The following is an 18,962-nucleotide window of genomic DNA, read 5'->3' as shown; positions in this document are numbered from 1 at the left end:
TTTTAAAAAACATTCCAGGGTAGCAATTGAAGATTTATCAGCTGACACAGTGATGGAGTTACACATATCTTTTTCATACTTTAAAAATACATGTCTCATTAAAGTATTTCCTCTTCATATAAATGCAATTTTGCATTCATTGCCCCGAATTCTACCCAATCTTTCTAGAGGATTTTGTAGAAGTGGTGAATGTATATACTATATAGTTTCAACAGAATTAACATGTTTCCTTAGGAAGGTAATAATTGTGCCTTCGTTTCCTGCAAGACAGGGCCAGTGACTAAGGGGCTTCAAGCCCTCTTGCCGAGAGAATGGCAGTCAGTGGCTGCACAGACACAGCTGCAGCTGTTTTCCTGTTCTGCTATGAAACCATTATCCCAGCAGCAGTTGGGCCAGATAAGCAGCCAAGGCCACCAAAGGCACTTTTTTTTTACATGTTAAGGTTTTTCGTAAATGCTTTGTTTTCTTGCCTTTCCTGGTGGATTGAATATGTTGGAATATCTCCATACTTTGTAACATTTACTGCTGTGTCCCTTACACAAGCAGTCCAGAATTTGTGAGACTTCCCCGGGTAAGTTTCATTTTATGAACTGAATTGGACTCATCTTTCAGTAAAGGTTACGAAATGCCTTTGGAATTCTTGAGGTCAAGTTGTTTACCCTTGAGGAGTAAACTCAAATGATGCTTCTAGAAGGGCTAAGGAAGAAGACAGGTGACAGGGAATAGTAAAAAAAAAAGACAAAGGAACCAAGATCTAGTGAGCATCTACAATATGCATGGCACTATGACTGTCTTTAAAGATGCTATCTCATTTTACCTTCCCATCGACCCTTTGAGGAGAGTCCCCACTTGTCAAATCAGGACACTGGAATAAAGAGAAATTAAGGTAACACAGACAACTACCAAAGTCGCAGTTGAGATTCAAACTCAACTCTGTTCAACCTTCTCTGGGCTATCAGTCTGCCTCCTCTCTTTATTTGGAAGAGGCAGAGTCTTTGTGCCCCTGCACTGCATAGATGTCGCTGGTCTCCAATGCCTTACTTATGTGCATCCACTGATAAATGTACAAGGCAGAATGTAATAATCAGTCTTCAATACATTCTAAGGGCAGTTAATGAACTATGAACTCTTGAACTACCTTAGTATTATGCATTGAAAATACGTGTAATTCCTTCTTCACTTCTTAATAGTTTCATCATCATTATATGCTAGTGTTCTCTCTCCTCTAATATGCTAAATAAGTTTGTGGAAAGCTGCCACAAAGAAACATAAATCTTACCCATGTCATTACCTTATGAATGAGGACTGTGTTTTGAATTTCAACAAACCTTTTATGAAAGAGTAATACACTACTTAAGAGCCTGGGTTCAGGAGCCAGATTCCCTGGGTTGTAATCCCAGCTTTGCCGTTTCCTGGCCTGTCACCTTGGGCAAGATGCAACAGCCAGTTTCTTTAACCATAAAATGAAGATGCTAACAGTAATTCTTATCTCAGAAGGCTGTGGTGAACATTTCATAAATTTGAGTTCCCATGCCTAGAACCAAACCAGGCACATGGTAAGTACTCAATAAATGCAGGCTGTTTCATTTCTTCTACACGTGAAGAAACAGGTTTGCAGCTCTAATTTCCTCGGGGCCCATGTTCTGTTGGTGACTGAGCTGCTGACACCTGGGTGCCCAGGACACTGCAGTGACATTCGGAGAAGTACTAGAACTTTCCCTCTACTGTTCTGCCTACTCCAAATAAACAGCCATTGCTACTTCTGTGCTCTGAATGTCCACTGTCTACTGAAGGCATGGGTGGAGAATTCTTTTCCCAGATGGGGAATCTTCCTCAGAGTCCCTGGTTCTCTGCTGCCAAGCCAGCTGTCCCTGTCTTGGCCATTCACACCAGCCCAGGGGCTCTCAGCACACCAAAATGTTATCAGACTCCACCAGGTCCATTATCTCACATCTATAATTCTGAAATCCAAAATGCTTTCAAATCTGAAAGCTCTTCTGTAACTCTTATGACTATAAACCTTGTTCAGACTTGAACCTATTTAGCAACAGGTCACCTGAATTGACATGATGCTGTTTATCCTTTGTATTTACTGCTCATGGTGTGTGTATTCACGGTGTACCGCAAACATACTAATGCTTTTGCTTACAGGATCCTGTCCCAGATCTCGGTGGGGATGCCTCTCAGTCAGGGTCTTGGCAAGAAGAGATGGGGCGCTCAGTCCAGGTGAATGACAGCTTAGTAAGGGAACTTCTGTGAAGGTGTGGGTGAGGGGAGGGGCCAACAGAGATGGTGCAAGAGGGATCACTGCTGCACCAGGAACCATCACCACCCCTAGTTCTGAAGGGCTAGATAGAGTTCCTGGAATCCAGAGAGAGTAGCCTGGGGCAGAGTGGCAGTGAGGAGCAATGGTCTTAGGTAGAAGGGGCCAGCTGGTAGCAAAGTAGCAAAGTCTGGGAAAGAAATCCTCAACCTGGATTTCCCCCCTGCCCCAGATCTCCTGCTGGTGCCTTTCTTTGGTAGCACCTACCTGAATCCAGAGGCAAGGGAGCTCATAGATGCAGACCAGAGGTGGGCCACCAGGACACTGAGCAGGGTGTTCGGGTGCAAGGAATACAGGAGGGCAAAAGAAAAGTATCCTGTGTGACATGTTCTGTAACACCCCATAGACATCACCTACTGTTCTTCTAAAACCTGAACACTCAAGGATGCTTGGCTCTATTTTATGAAATCAACAGCATGTCTACATTAAAAAAAAATTAATACATACACATGAAACCTTATTTAGTTTGCAGTTTTAGAGTGCCCCACAGACTTATGAACCATTTATAATTCCTTGGCTACTCTGAAAGATTGGAATTACTGCACTGAATAGTGCTATCTCATTCATTCACCTATTTATTCATTCATTCATTCACATGTTCGTTCATTCAGCAGTTATTCCTTACTGATTGCCTACTCTGCAAAACACTATGGGCTCTGGGGTACAGAGGCAAAAAGTGACACAAGCCCTTCCAGTAGTTTATGACTTAGTGAGAGGCATGAATTTGTTGGAAAACAGTAATACAATCCTAGGTTAGCAAACAGTTTGATCTCAAAGCTACCTTGCTCTTGCAGATTCTGTTTTGAGAAGGGTTTCTTGGACACAACTGGACTCAGAAAAAACCATTTGATCTATTAGCTGCACGTGACATGGGCCTAGAAGTGACCCCAGGACAGGGTGCAGTTTTGGCTGACTGCTTTCACTCCATGGCAGAATGAGCTTGTCCTTTAACAGAAGTAAGAGCAACTTCCAGAGGAGGGCAGAAAGAGGGGTTACTTTGAGTTAGGAACACCTGAGGCATCTCCATGGGGGTAGGTGGAGGGTTGTTAAGGATTTCCAGACAGGAAAATGGCAGGTAGGAGCAGAGGCAACGTCAATGTGCAGGACAGGCCAGTTGAAGTGGGCCACAGTGTCTTGGGACTGAAAAGGTATTAGGTGGCCAAAACAGTTTAATGAGAACCTAGTCTAAGGAGTTGGGATTTCATTTTATAGCAAGCGGGTCACAACTGAGGGCTGCTGAGAAAGGGAAGTGTTGTGTTTCAGGAAAACCACTCTACCAGCACTTTGAAGAGGGGAAGGATTTAAGAGGAAGGTGATCAAAAATAATCCATGTCAAGGAAGAGTTGCCATCACCTAGGCAAGAGATGGTGGTGTGAGACCAAAGACAATAGCTGTGGGAAGAGAAGGTGTTTTTGGCAGATATTTGGGGAAAGAAATGACAGATTTGGAAACTGATTGGAGGGAACAGTCCAAGTGACTTCAGGGTGATAAACATGTGAATGAATATACCAGAGAAGGAGGATGGCCACTGATGCTGGCCTGAGGGTACCCTACTGCAATTTTGGACCTCCTGAAGCAGTAGGGCCAAAACATTTACAAGTGGTATTTAAAATTGTTTATCTATAGCTTAGAAAAAAAGTGCTGATAAGAAATTCCATACCCAGAAAAAAATTCCAATACTAAAATTCCTTATGGTAATTCCAAAATTCATAAAGGTATAAAAATTACATATTTTTAAAAAGTTTGGTACCAAAATTTATTTGGTGACAAGTACTTGACCTGAATAAATGTGAGGCTATTCATAGATTTTATTTACCTCACTTAGAGTCCATTTTTTTTTGCTGAAGAATTGATGTGTTTGAATACAGAGTGCTGTCCCAAACTGTGCTGGATTGAGTGTGTTCTATATTAAATGAAGCATGCACCAAACTACCTTTTAAAAATTAAAAAACTTACAAATTTGGAAACATGTCTGGCTGGCCCTAAAATATTAGGTAAGGCATTGTGGACATGTATCAATGCCTACATCATTAAAGCACATTTTATGAATGTGGTATCTCAGTTTTGATGCATTTGGAATAAAACACAGTAGGTGCACAGATGCATCTTTGTATCTGAAATTTTTGGAGAGGCAGCCTTCTTTGTATGTGCCTTTTCCACACAGTTGCTTGATACGTTTTTTTATTCACAAAATTGGGAGAATACGACGACGGACCTCATACAGTTGTTTAAAGAGTTAATGTACAGGATCCAACACATAGAAAATATTTTAGTAAATGTTAGTCATTATAATTCTACCCTTTAATCTACACAATGTTTTCTAAAAAGCATTTTGGATGAAAATGATTTTGCTGTCCCAACCTCGGAAAGGGCTGAGAAGACAAACGTCTCCCTTCTTGATGAACGTGAAACAAGTAGCTTAGAGAACCAGTATTTCTTGAGAACCTGGCATGGACTTTTAACTCCACGAGGAAAATATCATTTCCCAGATGCAGCAACGGATTCTGAGATGTCAAGCAGTGTGACCCAGGTCACCCCTCACTGAGGGGTGCACTGACCTCTCTGGCCACTCCTAGCTCCTAGGGGAGCACAGCAGGTGAAACCCGGTGTCAGGGTGTGTAAGTGGGCCGGTGTGGTCCCCTTCTAGCACACTCCTGCTTCCCTTTTTAATTGGTGAAAACAATGCTGCCGGTCTTTCCATTTGCGCTCTTAGTTTTCTGTAGGTAAAGACATACTTCAGACTCAGAATCTCCGATTATGGCCCGTTTTACCTGCCTGCCTGGCACACTCTCCCCGCTAAATGAAGAACCTCTGGCTAGGGCACACATTCAGCCCATGATAATCACGGCTAACTCTCAGGCGACCCGAAAGCGCTATCTGTTCATGTGATCAGGATGGGGGGGAGGAAAGGGACTGGAGTGAGGTCAGAGTCTGGCTGCTGGGGCTTGTGGGGGGGCGGGTGGGGGGGGGGAGGAAGCGGTCTGCTTACTGTGAGGGGCGATTACCTGCCCCAAAGGAAACCAAGTTTATTGTAACTTGACCAAGTACACAGCGACGCAATCCGGCTCCTCGGTTCTTGATGTGGGGGCTTTGAATGAGACGGCGTCACAGTCTCTTCCCCTCTTCCCCAGACCCCACACTTAGCCCCGGCTCCCCTCCTTGCAGCCTCCTCTCCTTCCAGCCGGGCTCCCAGGCACGTTTCTTCTGCTGCCAGGCTGGAAAAGTTCCGGGCGACGGGATAAGCCTCCCGTTTGTGGGGGAGGCGGAGAGATGTGAAAAGGAAAAGAAACAGAAACAAAGCAAGAAAACTTTACCGGAGGAGTGAGCCCGAGCCCCGACGCTCCGCGGCCGGTGCCCAGCTTCCCGGAATCAGGGTCCTCCGCCCCCGCGTCCTCCTCGCCCCCATTCCTCCTCAGTACCCCCAGCCGCCCACTCTTCCCCCACCCCCGACCCCCATTCTTCCTCAGGCTCCCCGCCCCCCCGCGCCCGTGGGCGTGTCCTCCGTCCGGCGGTGGGGGTGGGGGCCGGCCGCGGGCGGGGCCGCCTCCCCGGGCGCTCCTGACAGCCGCGGGCGCGGGCCCCGGGCGCAGGACGGGCCGTGCCTCCGCGCGGGTGACGGGCCGGGGCGCCGGCCCAGCCTGGTCGCCGCCTTTGTTCTCCGGCCGGAGCGGAGCCATGCGCGGCTGACGATGGAGGTGGAGGACTCGGGCGGCGTGGTGCTGACCGCCTACCACTCGTACGCGCGCTCCCAGCCGCCCAGCTCCGAGCCGCGCTGCGCGCCCCGCGCCGCCAGCCACCCGGGCAGCAGGTACCCAGACGCTCCGGCGCGTGCGGGCGAGTCCCGGGCTGGGGCTCCTCTGTCAGCTGTGCCTCCGACAGGGCGTAAGAACCCCCATCTCTCGATTGCAGCCCCAGGTTTTGGTGGACAGGATGAGGGAGCTCCCGTTCTTTGTGTCGTGCTTGCCTGGAAGTGGGAAGTGCCCGAAGTCTCACCCGGCAGTGGCCAGAGGGGTTGGCCAGCGGAGGTTGGCTGCGGAGCTATGTTCTTGATGAATAGCCCTGTGCCTCATTTTTGCCAAATTCAACCCTTGAAATATTGGAGAATTAAAAAATACATGTATTTAAAATGAAGTTCAAGGAGAAAATGAAAAAAGAATTGAAGTACATTGTCCTAAATCCTGCAATACCGCCGACAGTTTCTTTGGTAACTGCTTGCCACCTGAGTTCAAATGTAGATGGAGCGATCCTCTAACAAGTAAATCTCAGTAGACTTAAAAACAATTTTATTTCCAGGTTTTAAAGACCTTTAACTGTATAAATACATTGGCATCATTATTTTATTATTACTAATGTTGACTCAGTGCTGTAAATGAAATTATACTTCATGTCTTTTGGGTCAAAAGAAACCGATAGCCATCTCATTGTGCATTTAGATTTAATAAATCAGGGATCTATGTAAATTAGTCTGTATCTCTGTGTCCATCTAGCTGATGCAAGATCAAGGCCAATGAGACTTCCATTAACTAAATGAAAATTCGTAGACGCTTAGGAAGTTTCCTTGGTGTATTACAGTAACAAACAGGATGGTTTGATATCTGACACATATTTGGGGGAAGTATTTTTATTTAAGTGTGGTTATTTATCTGCTATGGATCCGTTAATGAATGGTTTTCTTTATAAGTGGGGACTTGGAGGGGTGTGCTTTTTTGCATTGAGTTTATCATTTATTTTTTGTCATACTTTTATCTTTAGTTGTTTTATAATGATTATCTGTTTCCTAACTTAATTGATTTGTGAGGTTTTCAACAGATTGTGATTTTATTTCAAGGAGTACTCTTTTGGCTAGTATCCATCAGAAGAACAAACTTGGCATGAGATCTGTGTTAGGCTTGGCTAACAAAGACAATATTGTTTCTTCCAAAGAGAGCAAGTTGAGTGAAATCTTATTTCTATGTACAGACAGTGAGAAAATTAACATTTGTTTTCTAGCTTTAGAAACTGTGTATGTAATTTTAAAAAGCTATGTGAAGATAACTTGCATTTGTCTTTAGGTTATTTTCTAAACATAATCCTTAACTATCGTCACTCAGATTGTGAGTAATTAAATAGATGTAAGTGATTTGACGAGAAGCAGGGGCCTGGTTTGTACATTTTTAGATGGTCCTGGTTTAGCTGTCCTGTCTGTAATTCTCAGCAGCTGTCTAGGAGCAGTAGCTAGATTGTGCCATTTGGGCTCTCTGAAACGACATCCGTTTCCAAAGCAAACTGGAGGAGAAGTTCCATTAACTCAGCATGTGGGCTTGTGGAATGATACTACACTAGAGCAAAAGAGTTGGGCGGTGTCTTAGCTCGTGTTTTTTACCATATGGTTGCCAATTAGATTTATGTTGCACCAAGCTTGTATTTCTTGGTGACTGCCCTCCATCCTCTCTGTAGGAAACTTTGTGCCACTCACCCTCTGATGCAGGAGATCATTCCCCCAAAGTAAATCATGAGAGAATAGCTTAATTCCTTGGTTCCAGTAACTGCAATAAAAAAGAAGTTCCTGTGTTTACCAGGAGCCAGAGGACACCATCAATCATGAGTCTGATAACAGAAATAATCAGGCCCTGAGTTATTAACCTTTGACTCACTAACCTCTGATCAATACTTCCTTTCAAGCTAAGGAACCAGATCGCATTGTTCTCCTTATGAAGAAAGCACTCTCTCTTTTGAGAATAGCCTTTCCTTTAAATTGCTTACGTATGTGTAACACATTTGTGAAGTAGTGCCCAGCATGGCTCTAGGAAGCGTGGACTATTGTATCTGACTTTCTAAGGGTCATCACTCTGTAGCCCCGGTAGCATAGGTTCAATTCAAAGCAAGCTGTCCCCCTGTTTGCAAGTCTCCACTCCATCTGACCTTACGTGCTTTTGATTTTTTTTTTCAGCCTATTTATCCCACTAAAATATAATTTCTCCATCTCTTTTTCTCTCTCTGAAAGGAAAGGAGCGACACACAGCAGCAATTCACCGGAGAATTCCGCTTTATTGGGGAAAGGTGCTGGTTATATAGGAAGGGGCATGAGCTGATTGAAGTGTCACTTCTACGGGGCTGGTGGCTATTGGCTAGGTGCTGGGATTAGGGGGGCGAGGGGTGATTGGGCTTCAGATGGCACCGGTGGGAACCGAGGACCCGGAAGAGAAGCAGGAAGTTCGCCATCTTATTGGTGGGGGCCCTTCATTCCCCCCTTTCTCCTCTATGGGGTTGTGGATGTTGCTTTCTCTCTGACTGCTTCCTGCTGAATGGGGGTGGAGAAGGGAGTGAGGGCTTGAGGACTGGGAGGAAAGGGTTGATAGGACTCCCCACAGTAAGGACGAGTAGATGTGGACTTCTTCAGGTTGGAAATCAATGAAGGTTCCTTGTAACTATAGGTGGAGGACTTGTTGATTCCAATGGTGCCAAGAGGATACGGGTGCCAGGAGCCAGGCGTCTGCGGCCATTGTTTCCAAGAACAGTTTCCAGCGGAGAGAGGGGTCCATCTCAGCGTGTGGTGAGGAGGTTATGTGAGGGTGAGGGATCTTCTGTGGCTAAAAGCTGGTAGTTCCTGAGTAAAAGCTGGTTGAAAGTTTGATTAGAGATTTTACCAACTTGGGATTTGATAAACTTTACAAGGCAAGAAGAGACAGGCGAGAATGATTATTATAGGGCCTGCAATGGGCCAAAGCCAGGTAAGGAAGGGGTTTGTTAGTATTGAAGAGAATGGGTTGGAGGAGTAATACTGTGGGTACCGGGAGTTACCCATGTAGTGAATGATGCAAGACCTGTAGGGACATCCCCCATAGGTGTCTGGCCATCGCCTGCAACAGGCTTGTTTTTGGTCATAGAGGAAGCAGAGGTAGGGAGAGTAAAGGTAGCTGCTAGTGAACACTTCGGTGGAGGGAGGAAAGTGGAGGTATAAAGGCTCAGAGCAGCCTTTCAGAGGGCAGTCTGATGTGGCAACGAGGGCAGTAATTTTTGTTTGATGCTGTGTGTAAGTCTGTCTGACTTTGAATCGCCATACAAAGGAGGCTGGGGTGGCGGGGAAGACAATAGGAATGAGGGGAAAAAGCGAGAGAGAGCGAGAGAGCAGTAAAGGAGGAAAAAGTTATGATTCGGGTATGGATGGCAAAGGGGGTGAACGGGATTTTGGAAGAAAGAGGACAGTAAGGTCAGGAGTCTGGAGGGAGGGAGAGTCTGTAAACTTTTGTAGGTCAAGAGATCCTTTAGGTGATGTGGGGACAGAATGGTAAGGGGCGCCCCGAATGTCAGTTTATGAGCTTCCTTCTGCAAGAGCTGTCCAGCGGGTAATGCCCGTAGGCAGGGGGCCCATCCCCGAACTGTGGGGTCTAATTGCTTGGAAAGATAAGCTACTGGGGCAAAGGATGGGCCATAATGTTGACCTAGGACTCCTAGAGCTTGACTGGACCTCTCATGAATGTATAATGAGAAGGGCTTCGACAAATCAGGAAGATGGAGAGCTGGGGCTTCCACAAGGGCTCGACGGAGCTTAATGAAGGAGTGTCAGGGTGAGGAGGATAATGGTTCTTCAGGGGGGCCCTTGCTGAGGTCGTATAGGGGTCTTGCCAACCGGGAGAAGTTAGGGATCCACGCTTTAAAATACCCAGCAAGGCCTAGAAAGGAAAGGATTTCTGTCTTGGTTTTGGGAACGGGCAGGTCAGAGAGGAGCCATTGTCTGTAAAAAATCTTGGGAGGAGGGGTCCAGAGGGATAGAAAAAAAAATGTGTCCTTGAGATCTAGGACTGAGAACTGGGAGGCCGAGGCAGGGATCTGCGATAAAAGAGTGTATGGATTTGGAACTAAGGGATGGATAGGGACGATAGCCATGTTGATGAGGCAAAGGTCTTGGACGAGGCGGAAAGATCCGTTGGTTTTTTTAACAGCTAATATGGGGGTATTAAATGGGGAGTGAGTGGGTCTGAGGTAATTTTTGTTTAAAAGATCTTGAATGATAGGTTGGAGGCGTATGAGGGCTGAAGTGGTTAGGGGGTATTGGGCCTGACAGATATACTGAGAGGGGTCACGTAATTTGATAGAGGCAGGAGGACATAGAGCCGCAGAGGGGCTTGTAATGTCCCAAACTTTGGGATTTACAGGGTGTATGAGGGCGGAACTGGAGCTTTCATTGGGTAGAGGGGGGTCGTTGGCTATGAGGGCCATTAGAAAGGGAGTACTGGGGGCTGTGGGGGTGGATATAGTTATGGAAACATGGAGGAGAGAAAGGATGTCCCGTCCTAGTAAGGGGATGGGACACTGGGGCATAACCAGGAAGGAGTGGGAGAAAGGTATGGGATTGTCTTGGATTGTGCATAAAAAGGGGGGGTTTTAATGGGAAAATCTGTTTACCTCCTACCCCGACTATAGGAGTAATGGCAGGCATGGTAGGGCCCCGGTATTCCCGCCAAGACTGAGAAGGTGGCTCCTGTGTCTAGGAGGAAGGAGATGGGGCGACCGTCTACTATTAAAGTAACCCTGGGCTCCTGTTTGGTGATGGAAATGGTCAGGTGAGAAGTCCCCGGGCCCCGTCAATCTTCTTCTGCCAGCCCCACTACGGCGGGCTTAGGATGGGGGTTGTTCGTCCAGCCTCCCCTTTGGGGAGGCATCTGGACCATGGGGTGGTAGGAGATCTGGGGGAGGGGCATGCCCTTGACCAATGTCCTTCTTTTCCGCACTTGAAACAAGCTCCTGTGGGGGGCTTGTTTGTAGAAGGGCGCCCAGGTTGTGGTTTTATCAGCTGGGCCAACATTTGGAAATTGGCTTGATCAGCCTTTTGTTTACGGCGTTCTTTCTCCTCCTCCCGGTTATGGAAGACTTTAAAGGCCACTGTTAGAATCTCAGTCTGTGGGGTAGCGGGGCCCTGTTCTAACTTTTTGAGTTTAGCTTTAATGTCGGGGTAGCTTTGAGCCAGGAAGTATGTCATGAGGACATGTCTTCCGTCAGGCGTTTCTGGGTCCAGGCTGGTAAACTGTAATAGGGCTTGAGTGAGTCTGTCTAAGAACTCGGAGGGAGTTTCCTCCCTCCTTTGAATTATGTCTTGGAGCTTTTGAAAATTGACTACTTTACGAGCTGCCTTTTTCAGACCTGCTATTAAGCAGCAGGCGAAGATATCTCGAGAGCGGAGACCCACGGCGGTGGGAGACTGAAGGGTTCTGGCTCAGTCTGTGGGGGAGAAACAGGTGATGGGGGCAAAGACGGAGGAGGCTCCTGGGACTTAGTTAGAGGGGGGCTGAAAGGCTCAGGCTTGATCTGCAGGGGGGTGAGGTGGGGGAGGAGATGGTGGTGGAGGAAGGGGGAGGGGCTGTTGCAGGAGAGGAGGGGGAAGGGAGTGGGCGGGAGGCTTCTGCGGGAGAGACGGCTTGCAGGCTAGGAGAACTTGGGGTGAGGTGGGGGGAGGAGGAGGCAGCGGCGGCGAGGGGGGCGGAAGGAGGAGTTGGAAAGCTTCGGTATAGGGAATCTCCTTCCATTTTTTCAGGCGCTGGCAGTAGTTAAAGAGATCGTGAGTGATGTTAGGATCAAGAGTTCCCCCTGAGGGCCATTGGTTGTTATTGTCTAGGGGGTATGTCGGCCAATCTTGGGAGTAGTATTTACGGAGAAGTTTTGGTTTTATATCAGGCATTAGGGAGAGGGTGGCTAGATGCTTGAGCAGGCATTCAAGAGGTGAACCTCCAGGGAGGGTTGAGGAGGCTCCCATGGCTGAAGGACAGAGAAGGAGACAAACAGGGGAAGACGAACGGAGACCCTCGGACTGGGAGCAGACGGCAAGGAGACAAAGGGCGTCCCCGGTGATCCTTGGTGGTCTGCGGAAACTCGTATACGAGTCGGTTTCTTAGGAAGTGTGGGTCGTCACCCAGACTTCTCTAAGAAGGCAGAGTGCCGGAGTCCGAGGTACCTAGTACTAGGGATTTTAGGCGGAAGGAATTTTTGGCAGAAGGAACAGAAGGAGGGGGGGGAAGGGAGCGTTCTCATCCGCAAAGGAGCCACCTCGTTTATGGCTGTTGGAGGAGGGGCCTGAGAGTCCGCCGCAGCCGTGAAGGCCTAAGGTGGGGAGAGTTCCCTCCTCGTCCCCGAGCGTCAGGGCCTTGCCGGACGATCACGGTCAATGGCGCTGCTGGTGTCGGGGGAAGACAGGGCCCAGTTGAGGTGTCCCGTCTCCCGGGTTTCGGCACCAATGAAAGGAAAGGAGCGACACACAGCAGCAATTCACCGGAGAATTCCGCTTTATTAGGGAAAGGTGCTGGGTTATATAGGAAGGGGCATGAGCTGATTGAGGTGTCACTTCTACGGGGCTGGTGGCTATTGGCTAGGTGCTGGGATTAGGAGGGCGAGGGGTGATTGGGGTTCATGTGGCGCTGGCGGGAACCGAGGACCCGGAAGAGAAGCAGGAAGTTTGCCATCTTATGGGTGGGGGCCCTTCACTCTCTTCACTGTTCTCTTTTCTTTACTATTGTAATCCAAGAGCCTAGAGTAGTGTTTGGTAGGTTGTAGTAACTCAATATTTGTTAAATAAATTAATGAATTCCTACCAAGATTATAAAATGGCTAAGATAAAACGGCAGGAATTTCAGCAGCAGAAGTCAGCCTGTTTGCCGCACTACGTACGTGCCAGCAACATGTTAGCCATGAGGGACGCAAAGGTGAATCAGACAAAGTCCTTGCCTTGAGATGTGGCTCTTCACCTCTCAGACCAATAGGATTTTTAGGAAAAGCTTGAAGAAAGTAGCAATATTTTGAAATCAGGAGGCTTCAGATATAAATCTGGACTTCTGGCTTTCTAGTAAAAAGAAAAATGAAAGGATCCGGCAACTTGGACCCTGCTGCTGGCTACCAGCCCTGGCTGAAGCAGGGTAATGGCTGCCCCTTTACACGCCTCTCCCTGTAACTCTCCCACACTGAAGCTGCTGTCCTTGGCAATTTCTCTTGGGTCCTGCCCATTTTATTTTATGTTAAGTCGCCAGGATAAAGTGTACCTGCCAGTTACTCAGGCTTGGTGTCAGACATCTGGACTCCGCCCATCCCCTGCACTTACACCACGTATTACCACGTGTCTGGGCAACTTGCTTCAGCTTAGTCTTCCACGCCAAGGAAGCATCCGGTAATTGTTAGCTGTCTTATTCCTGCTTTCACTTTTAATCACCATTGTTGTTGATGTGAAGAGGCAAATAAAACATTTTTGGTACTTATCCCCAAAACTTACTCAGGCAGGGAAGAGACTTAAGAGTACTGTTTGTTGGGAGGAGGGAAAGTAATTCCTTATTTCACAGACCACTCTGTATTTACATTCTATTGCAAAGGATAGAAGACAATGAAGGATCATAAATTCTCAGTTCTGTTAAACCAATGACTTGAATTGTCTTTAGAATCATGTGATTTTTAGAGAGGCTAAGCCCCTAGACCCTTCTTCAAATCCCAGAGTGAAAATGGTGACGTACATATGAAATAATTTCATTTACGAAATGAGAGGTACTGAAGATAGATCTGGATATTGTGTTTTTCAAAGATTTCATATGAATAGTATGGACATTTTTTGGTGAAGATATAGTATAAAATGGCCGTGAGTGTTTCTGATGTTTGTCTCGTTATACCATAAACTTCCTGAGAAAGGAAATAAACAGAAGAAGAAAAGAACCAATTCTTCCTCAAAAACAAAGAAGCTAACCAAGGTTATCCTAGGAATTCTAATTCTACAGCAATGTTAAAGCTTTTGTAAAGGGAATATTGTTCCCTAATATTAAAACTGTTCATTCCAGTGGGAATGGCTTGATTAAAATGGAATTAATGATGATTACAAAGGAAAGATTTTATTTTCAGAAAAGGCTAAATTTAGCAACTTTCAGGGACATATTTATTGGTACCTTCCTGGACTGAAATTAATTAATTAGAAAGACATTTATTTCAGTGTGCTGACTCTTGCTCAGTTAAGCACTTATGTACACACATGTACACCCGATTCTGGGGCATAGTAGTTATACTTTATTTCCAGAGGACTTAGAAATAGTAATGAAGTAGGATTCTTAAAGAGAGCGTAAGATATTTATAAATCATTTTTTATGTAATGGTTGAAACCAGATTTGGTGTCTCTGGTTTCTTTTTACAGTGGGGGCCCTGCTGAGTGTAGGTGCCTCCATATGTAGAGCTGTTTGAGAACATCTGGCACATTTCCTTTGATCATGTCATTTGGCTAAACATTTGGCCATTTGCTCTGTCCATTTTAACGGGCTCAGTCCTCCCTGATCATTAATCCTTTAAGTATCTACAATAATTCAGGAAACTTTATAGAGTGTTGTAGAGTCACTTTCATGTGAATAAGGATAACTTTTTTATATTGATATAATACTAGACTTAGGGAAAACGTGGGAACGTAGTATGGAGAGCTCCCTGTAACCTTCACCCAGCTCCCCTTCATGTTGACATTTTGTATAACCAGCGTTCCATTATCAAAACTGAAGAATTAACACTGGTATGGTACTATGAACTAAACTGTACACTTTATCCTGATTGCAGCAGTTTTTCCCCAGCATTGGCATTTTTCTGTTGTCCAGTTGAATTTGGAATGCCACACTGACTTGAATCATGCCTCCCCTACCTCCTCCAGTCTGTGACTGTCTGCCCTTGTCTTTTATGACCGTGGCTCTTTTGAAGTACTGTTTTGTAGGAAGCCCCTCAGTTTGGGTTGGTCTGATGTCTTCGCATTATTAGTTTGAAGTTATGCATTTTGAGTGAGAATTCTACAGAATGATGTCAGTCCCTTCTCAGTGCATACATTATACAAGGAGTATGTGATGTCAGTATGTCTCATTAATGTTGACATTAGTCCCGATCACCTGGTTAAGGTAGTTCCTGCCAGTTGTCCCTGCTGTAAAATAACCCTTTGCCCCTGTTTAATTAATAAGTATCTTGGGGGAGGTACTTTGTAACTATGAAATACCCTGTTTCTCTTCAAGTTTTCTTTTTCCTCCAGGGTTTTTAGCATCCATTTATTAATCTTGCCAGGAATATTTACCATGATGTTCTAATGGTGATTTTCTTTTTTTCTCAATCCTTCTATGTTGATGTATTTTACATATAAAAAGTCACGTTGAGTACTCTCACTGATTTTATCATTTTTACCTCCTTTACCCTTAAAAAGCCAACCAACTATAAATATGTATCAATAGTCTATTTAACCTACTGTTCTCTTAACAATTTTGCTACAAATATGTAAAATGGTTTAATTTTATCTGAGTTCATGAAACCTATAATGATAAATTCCTTAATTTTCAACGTTACATGATTTCTTGGAAGCAGAAATTTTTATAGGCTTAAAACCAATCAGAAAGTTGCTAAATTAAATTCTGCATGAAGAGAAGGTAGTTGTTAAATCCCACTTTGCCTGAAGAGTGTTAGCAAGGCTCTGTTTTTATTTTCTTAGAACTATGTTTATATCTGACGGAAAACATTTTTCCCTTACCAGTGTTCCTGGGATGTTCCTTCAACATTTGCAAATGTATCGTAGCTTAAGTGAACATGCTAGTTTGCATATAAACAAATTTTCTTCTCAGTGCATCCTTAAACCAACCTTTTTCACTTTTGAAGTAATTGCCATCCTCAGGTTTCCTCAATCTGTGGTCCCTGAATATCTGCTCCAGCAAAGTAAAATGTTCCCTAGCAAAGCACAGGAAGGGAATAAAGTGTTTCTCAGAAGAAAATTTTGGAAATAAAATGTATCCATTTAAACAATAGACTTTGTTTTGTGTTTAAGTCTCTTTGGATACAACTATAAAGTCAAACATACCCTTAAGTAGTGCAGAAATGAAACTTCTTAATGACTCACCATTAAAACATTCTGATTATCCTGCTGTAGTAAAGACAGTCACTGAGGAGGGAGAATTTGCTTGCCTTCATAGTGAACGTTTTCAGGCAGCCCTGAAAGCCTTTAGCAGTACTTCCGTTCTTTCTAATACCGTTATTTTAACATGCTTTGTAATTTGCTTTTGATTAGGTAATCAAGCTTGTGAAAACTATAAAAAGAAAATGCTGTTCGAAGGGCTAAAATGTATAATCTAACAAAAGATTCTGATAGCATTTATTTGGGTTTCTTTGGTTTACTGTTTGCTTTCATCTTCTGGCTGTGTTCTGGTTTCCTGAGCTAATGGATTTTATATGAAGTATTATTCTTTATCACACAAAGTTCGTGTATCCATTTCTTTGTGCTTGTTAGAGGCTGTATGTCGGAACAAAATAATAATGTGCCCAAAAGCTTCAAGCTGCATTATTCTCTAAAGTGGGAACTAAAGGAGTAGATTGCTTTCTTCTCTATTAATCTTAATATTTGGGGTTTATGACACATTCTTTGGGTATCAAATCTATTACGGCACTGTTCAATAAATGCTCATTATAGATAAAACTATCCATGTGATGGACATTAAGAGCCAAGCCATCCCAGGGATGGGAGAACATACCTTAGTACACACTTATGTCACTTAGAGAACCAGCTGTGCTGTCTCATCTTACTCTGAAAATTAATTAAATCTGTGCATTCCATTCTGATCCTTAGATGAATAGATGATGACTGCATACAAACACTCAATACAGAGGACAGGAATGGGAAACTGGAAACCAAAGACGACTGAGTATGCAGGCTTTCTTTTAAATCGTCAGACACTTGAGATTGATTTCAGGGATTCCAAGTTGTGGTGATGACTGTCTTTTATGGATAAAAGATAAATCTTTATATTTAGGTGAAATTTTGTGGTAAGCCACGAAGTTTACTTCTGTATGTCTGTAATGTATACAGAACCTAATCCCTTTGAAGTTTTCTGTTAAGTATTCATTTATTAAAATCAACTTAGAAAACACTGGTTGGTCCATTTGCCTTTATACAAAGGTTCATCAGTATATTTATGGTTTATTATTTATGTTGACAGAGCTGTAGAGAAATCTGACAGGTGTTCAGAAAAAATGGTGAACATACAAAATGACATTATAACTGATGATATGATATTCGATCTCTTCCTCCTCCACTTTTCCCTACCCCTGTTATTACCACTCCTAAAAATTCATGAGTAGCCTAAGTTAACATGTCAGTGTTTGGGACTAAACCCATGTTTAAGTGGCAGGAGATTAAAAGCTAAACCAAGGCGAATAAATGTAGATAAAGAAGTAAGGACTAGATTTCCTTTCTGAAGATTTCCTTGATACTGGTAGCCCGATTTTCACCTGTCATAGTAATAACAGTCATTTGGTAATTAATCACTCACTGTCCTTTGATATCAGCCATTAAAAGAAAAGTCTAGTTTTATTGACCCTTATTTAGTTTGACATGCCTTACCTTGTCTAATCCTTGTAACAGTCCTATGACATAGGAAGAAACTGAGGCACAGAGAAGCAGCCCATGAACATAGTGAGTAATGACAGAGCCTGGATTCCCACCTGGTCTTTCCCAAACTGGTACTGTTAACCTGTTGTTTAAATCTTGAAACATTATTTAATATGTTGTGGCTTTTGTGTCTTTCTGCCTTAGTTTGGTTATAGGTTTTTTGAGAGCAGGGACAATATTAATTTATCTCCCTTAGCAAACCAAAAGTAGCAACTTTCAACATAGATGTTATACAAATATTCAGTTTGATATAGTCTTTCCTTTTGCAGTATTTTCTATTCTGTTTTAGTGAAATAAACATAGAGTGGGTTTGATGTGAATGGGTGCAAATAGTTTGAGAAATTTTGTTATCATTTGAAGGTAGTACAATATTAGGATTTTAAAATTTTAATTTAAAAGCTATATTCTTGCTCTTCATGCAGTTTTACTTAGGTAACAATATTTTAAAATAGACAGAATGTGCTGGAAAAGTCACTTAGCTTGACCAAGAAGGTTAAGTCCAAACAATCAGTAGCAGGAAATCCTCCTATGGTTTGTTTGGGCAAAGGGGGGCGGGCAATTTTTAATCCTTTATCCTTAGGATTATGTTCTTAGTAATTAGCTCTCAGAATTTTTCATTTCAATTTTGTCAATTGCTTTCTTGAACTACTAAGACAGATTTCTATGGTTAAAAACATATTTTTCACTGCATTCGTCGCACTATGGCTTAAAGCATAAGAGTTCCTAATGCAAATTGAGAACCGTGCTGCAGGAGAGACTTCAGGGGGCTTTCTCTTTTCTCTCCCCGTGTTCAGTCAAGTTTTCCCGTTATCCTGATTTGAAAACAACCGAGGGACCAATCTAGGTCTTGGACCATGCTTTTGTGAAGTTCAGTGCTGTTCTAAATCTTGCTGAAAAATTTAGGATAAGGTAAGATAGATTGTAGCAATTCAGACACCGAACGGGCCATCCCTAGACTTCCATAGCCTGGGAACAGCCCTTATCCATTAGCTACCTTGGAACAGACAATACTGGCCTAAATTGGGCTGCAAGGTTGTCTAATTCAAAAATGAACCCAGGGCCCATTGTAGTCTGGACTTGAGTCTTCTGGAGAGATCAGAATTAAAATGGTTTTCAGGCTCTTTATTTATTCTTCAAGGTATTCATTTTTATACCCTTTGATTCTTAAGACACCAGACTACAGAGACTGGACAGTCATTTTAGTTATATATGAACTGTGTGATCTTCACCCCTCTGTTAACTGCC

General features: G+C 44.1%; 1 protein-coding gene and 1 long non-coding RNA gene across 6 annotated transcripts in view; one reads left to right on the top strand and one right to left on the bottom strand.

Moving 5' to 3' along the window:
• Positions 1 to 4,079: 4,079 nt before the first annotated feature.
• Positions 4,080 to 5,727, bottom strand: LOC118909907 (uncharacterized). Its single transcript, XR_005023768.2, has 3 exons — positions 5,638 to 5,727; positions 5,329 to 5,530; positions 4,080 to 5,040 (listed from the first exon to the last, which is right to left on the bottom strand). It is a non-coding gene; the product is annotated as an uncharacterized LOC118909907 (long non-coding RNA).
• A 95-nt stretch (positions 5,728 to 5,822) lies between these two features.
• The window catches only part of ARHGAP28 (Rho GTPase activating protein 28), a 183,584-nt gene continuing 170,444 nt past the window's right edge, over positions 5,823 to 18,962 (top strand). For 3 of the 5 annotated variants that reach the window (XM_057504055.1, XM_036880676.2, XM_036880674.2), the window contains exon 1: positions 5,824 to 6,131. In XM_057504055.1, the coding sequence (XP_057360038.1) occupies positions 6,013 to 6,131 (119 nt within the window). In that variant the 5' untranslated portion in view covers positions 5,824 to 6,012. Of the gene's footprint in view, positions 6,132 to 18,962 lie in introns of all 5 variants that reach the window. The other 2 variants (XM_036880675.2, XM_036880677.2) reach the window with 2 other exon arrangements.

The sequence above is a fragment of the Manis pentadactyla genome, chromosome 6 (genome assembly GCF_030020395.1).
Source record: "Manis pentadactyla isolate mManPen7 chromosome 6, mManPen7.hap1, whole genome shotgun sequence".
NCBI classification, from domain to species: Eukaryota; Metazoa; Chordata; class Mammalia; order Pholidota; family Manidae; genus Manis; species Manis pentadactyla.
This window is presented reverse-complemented; position numbering and strand designations above follow the sequence as displayed.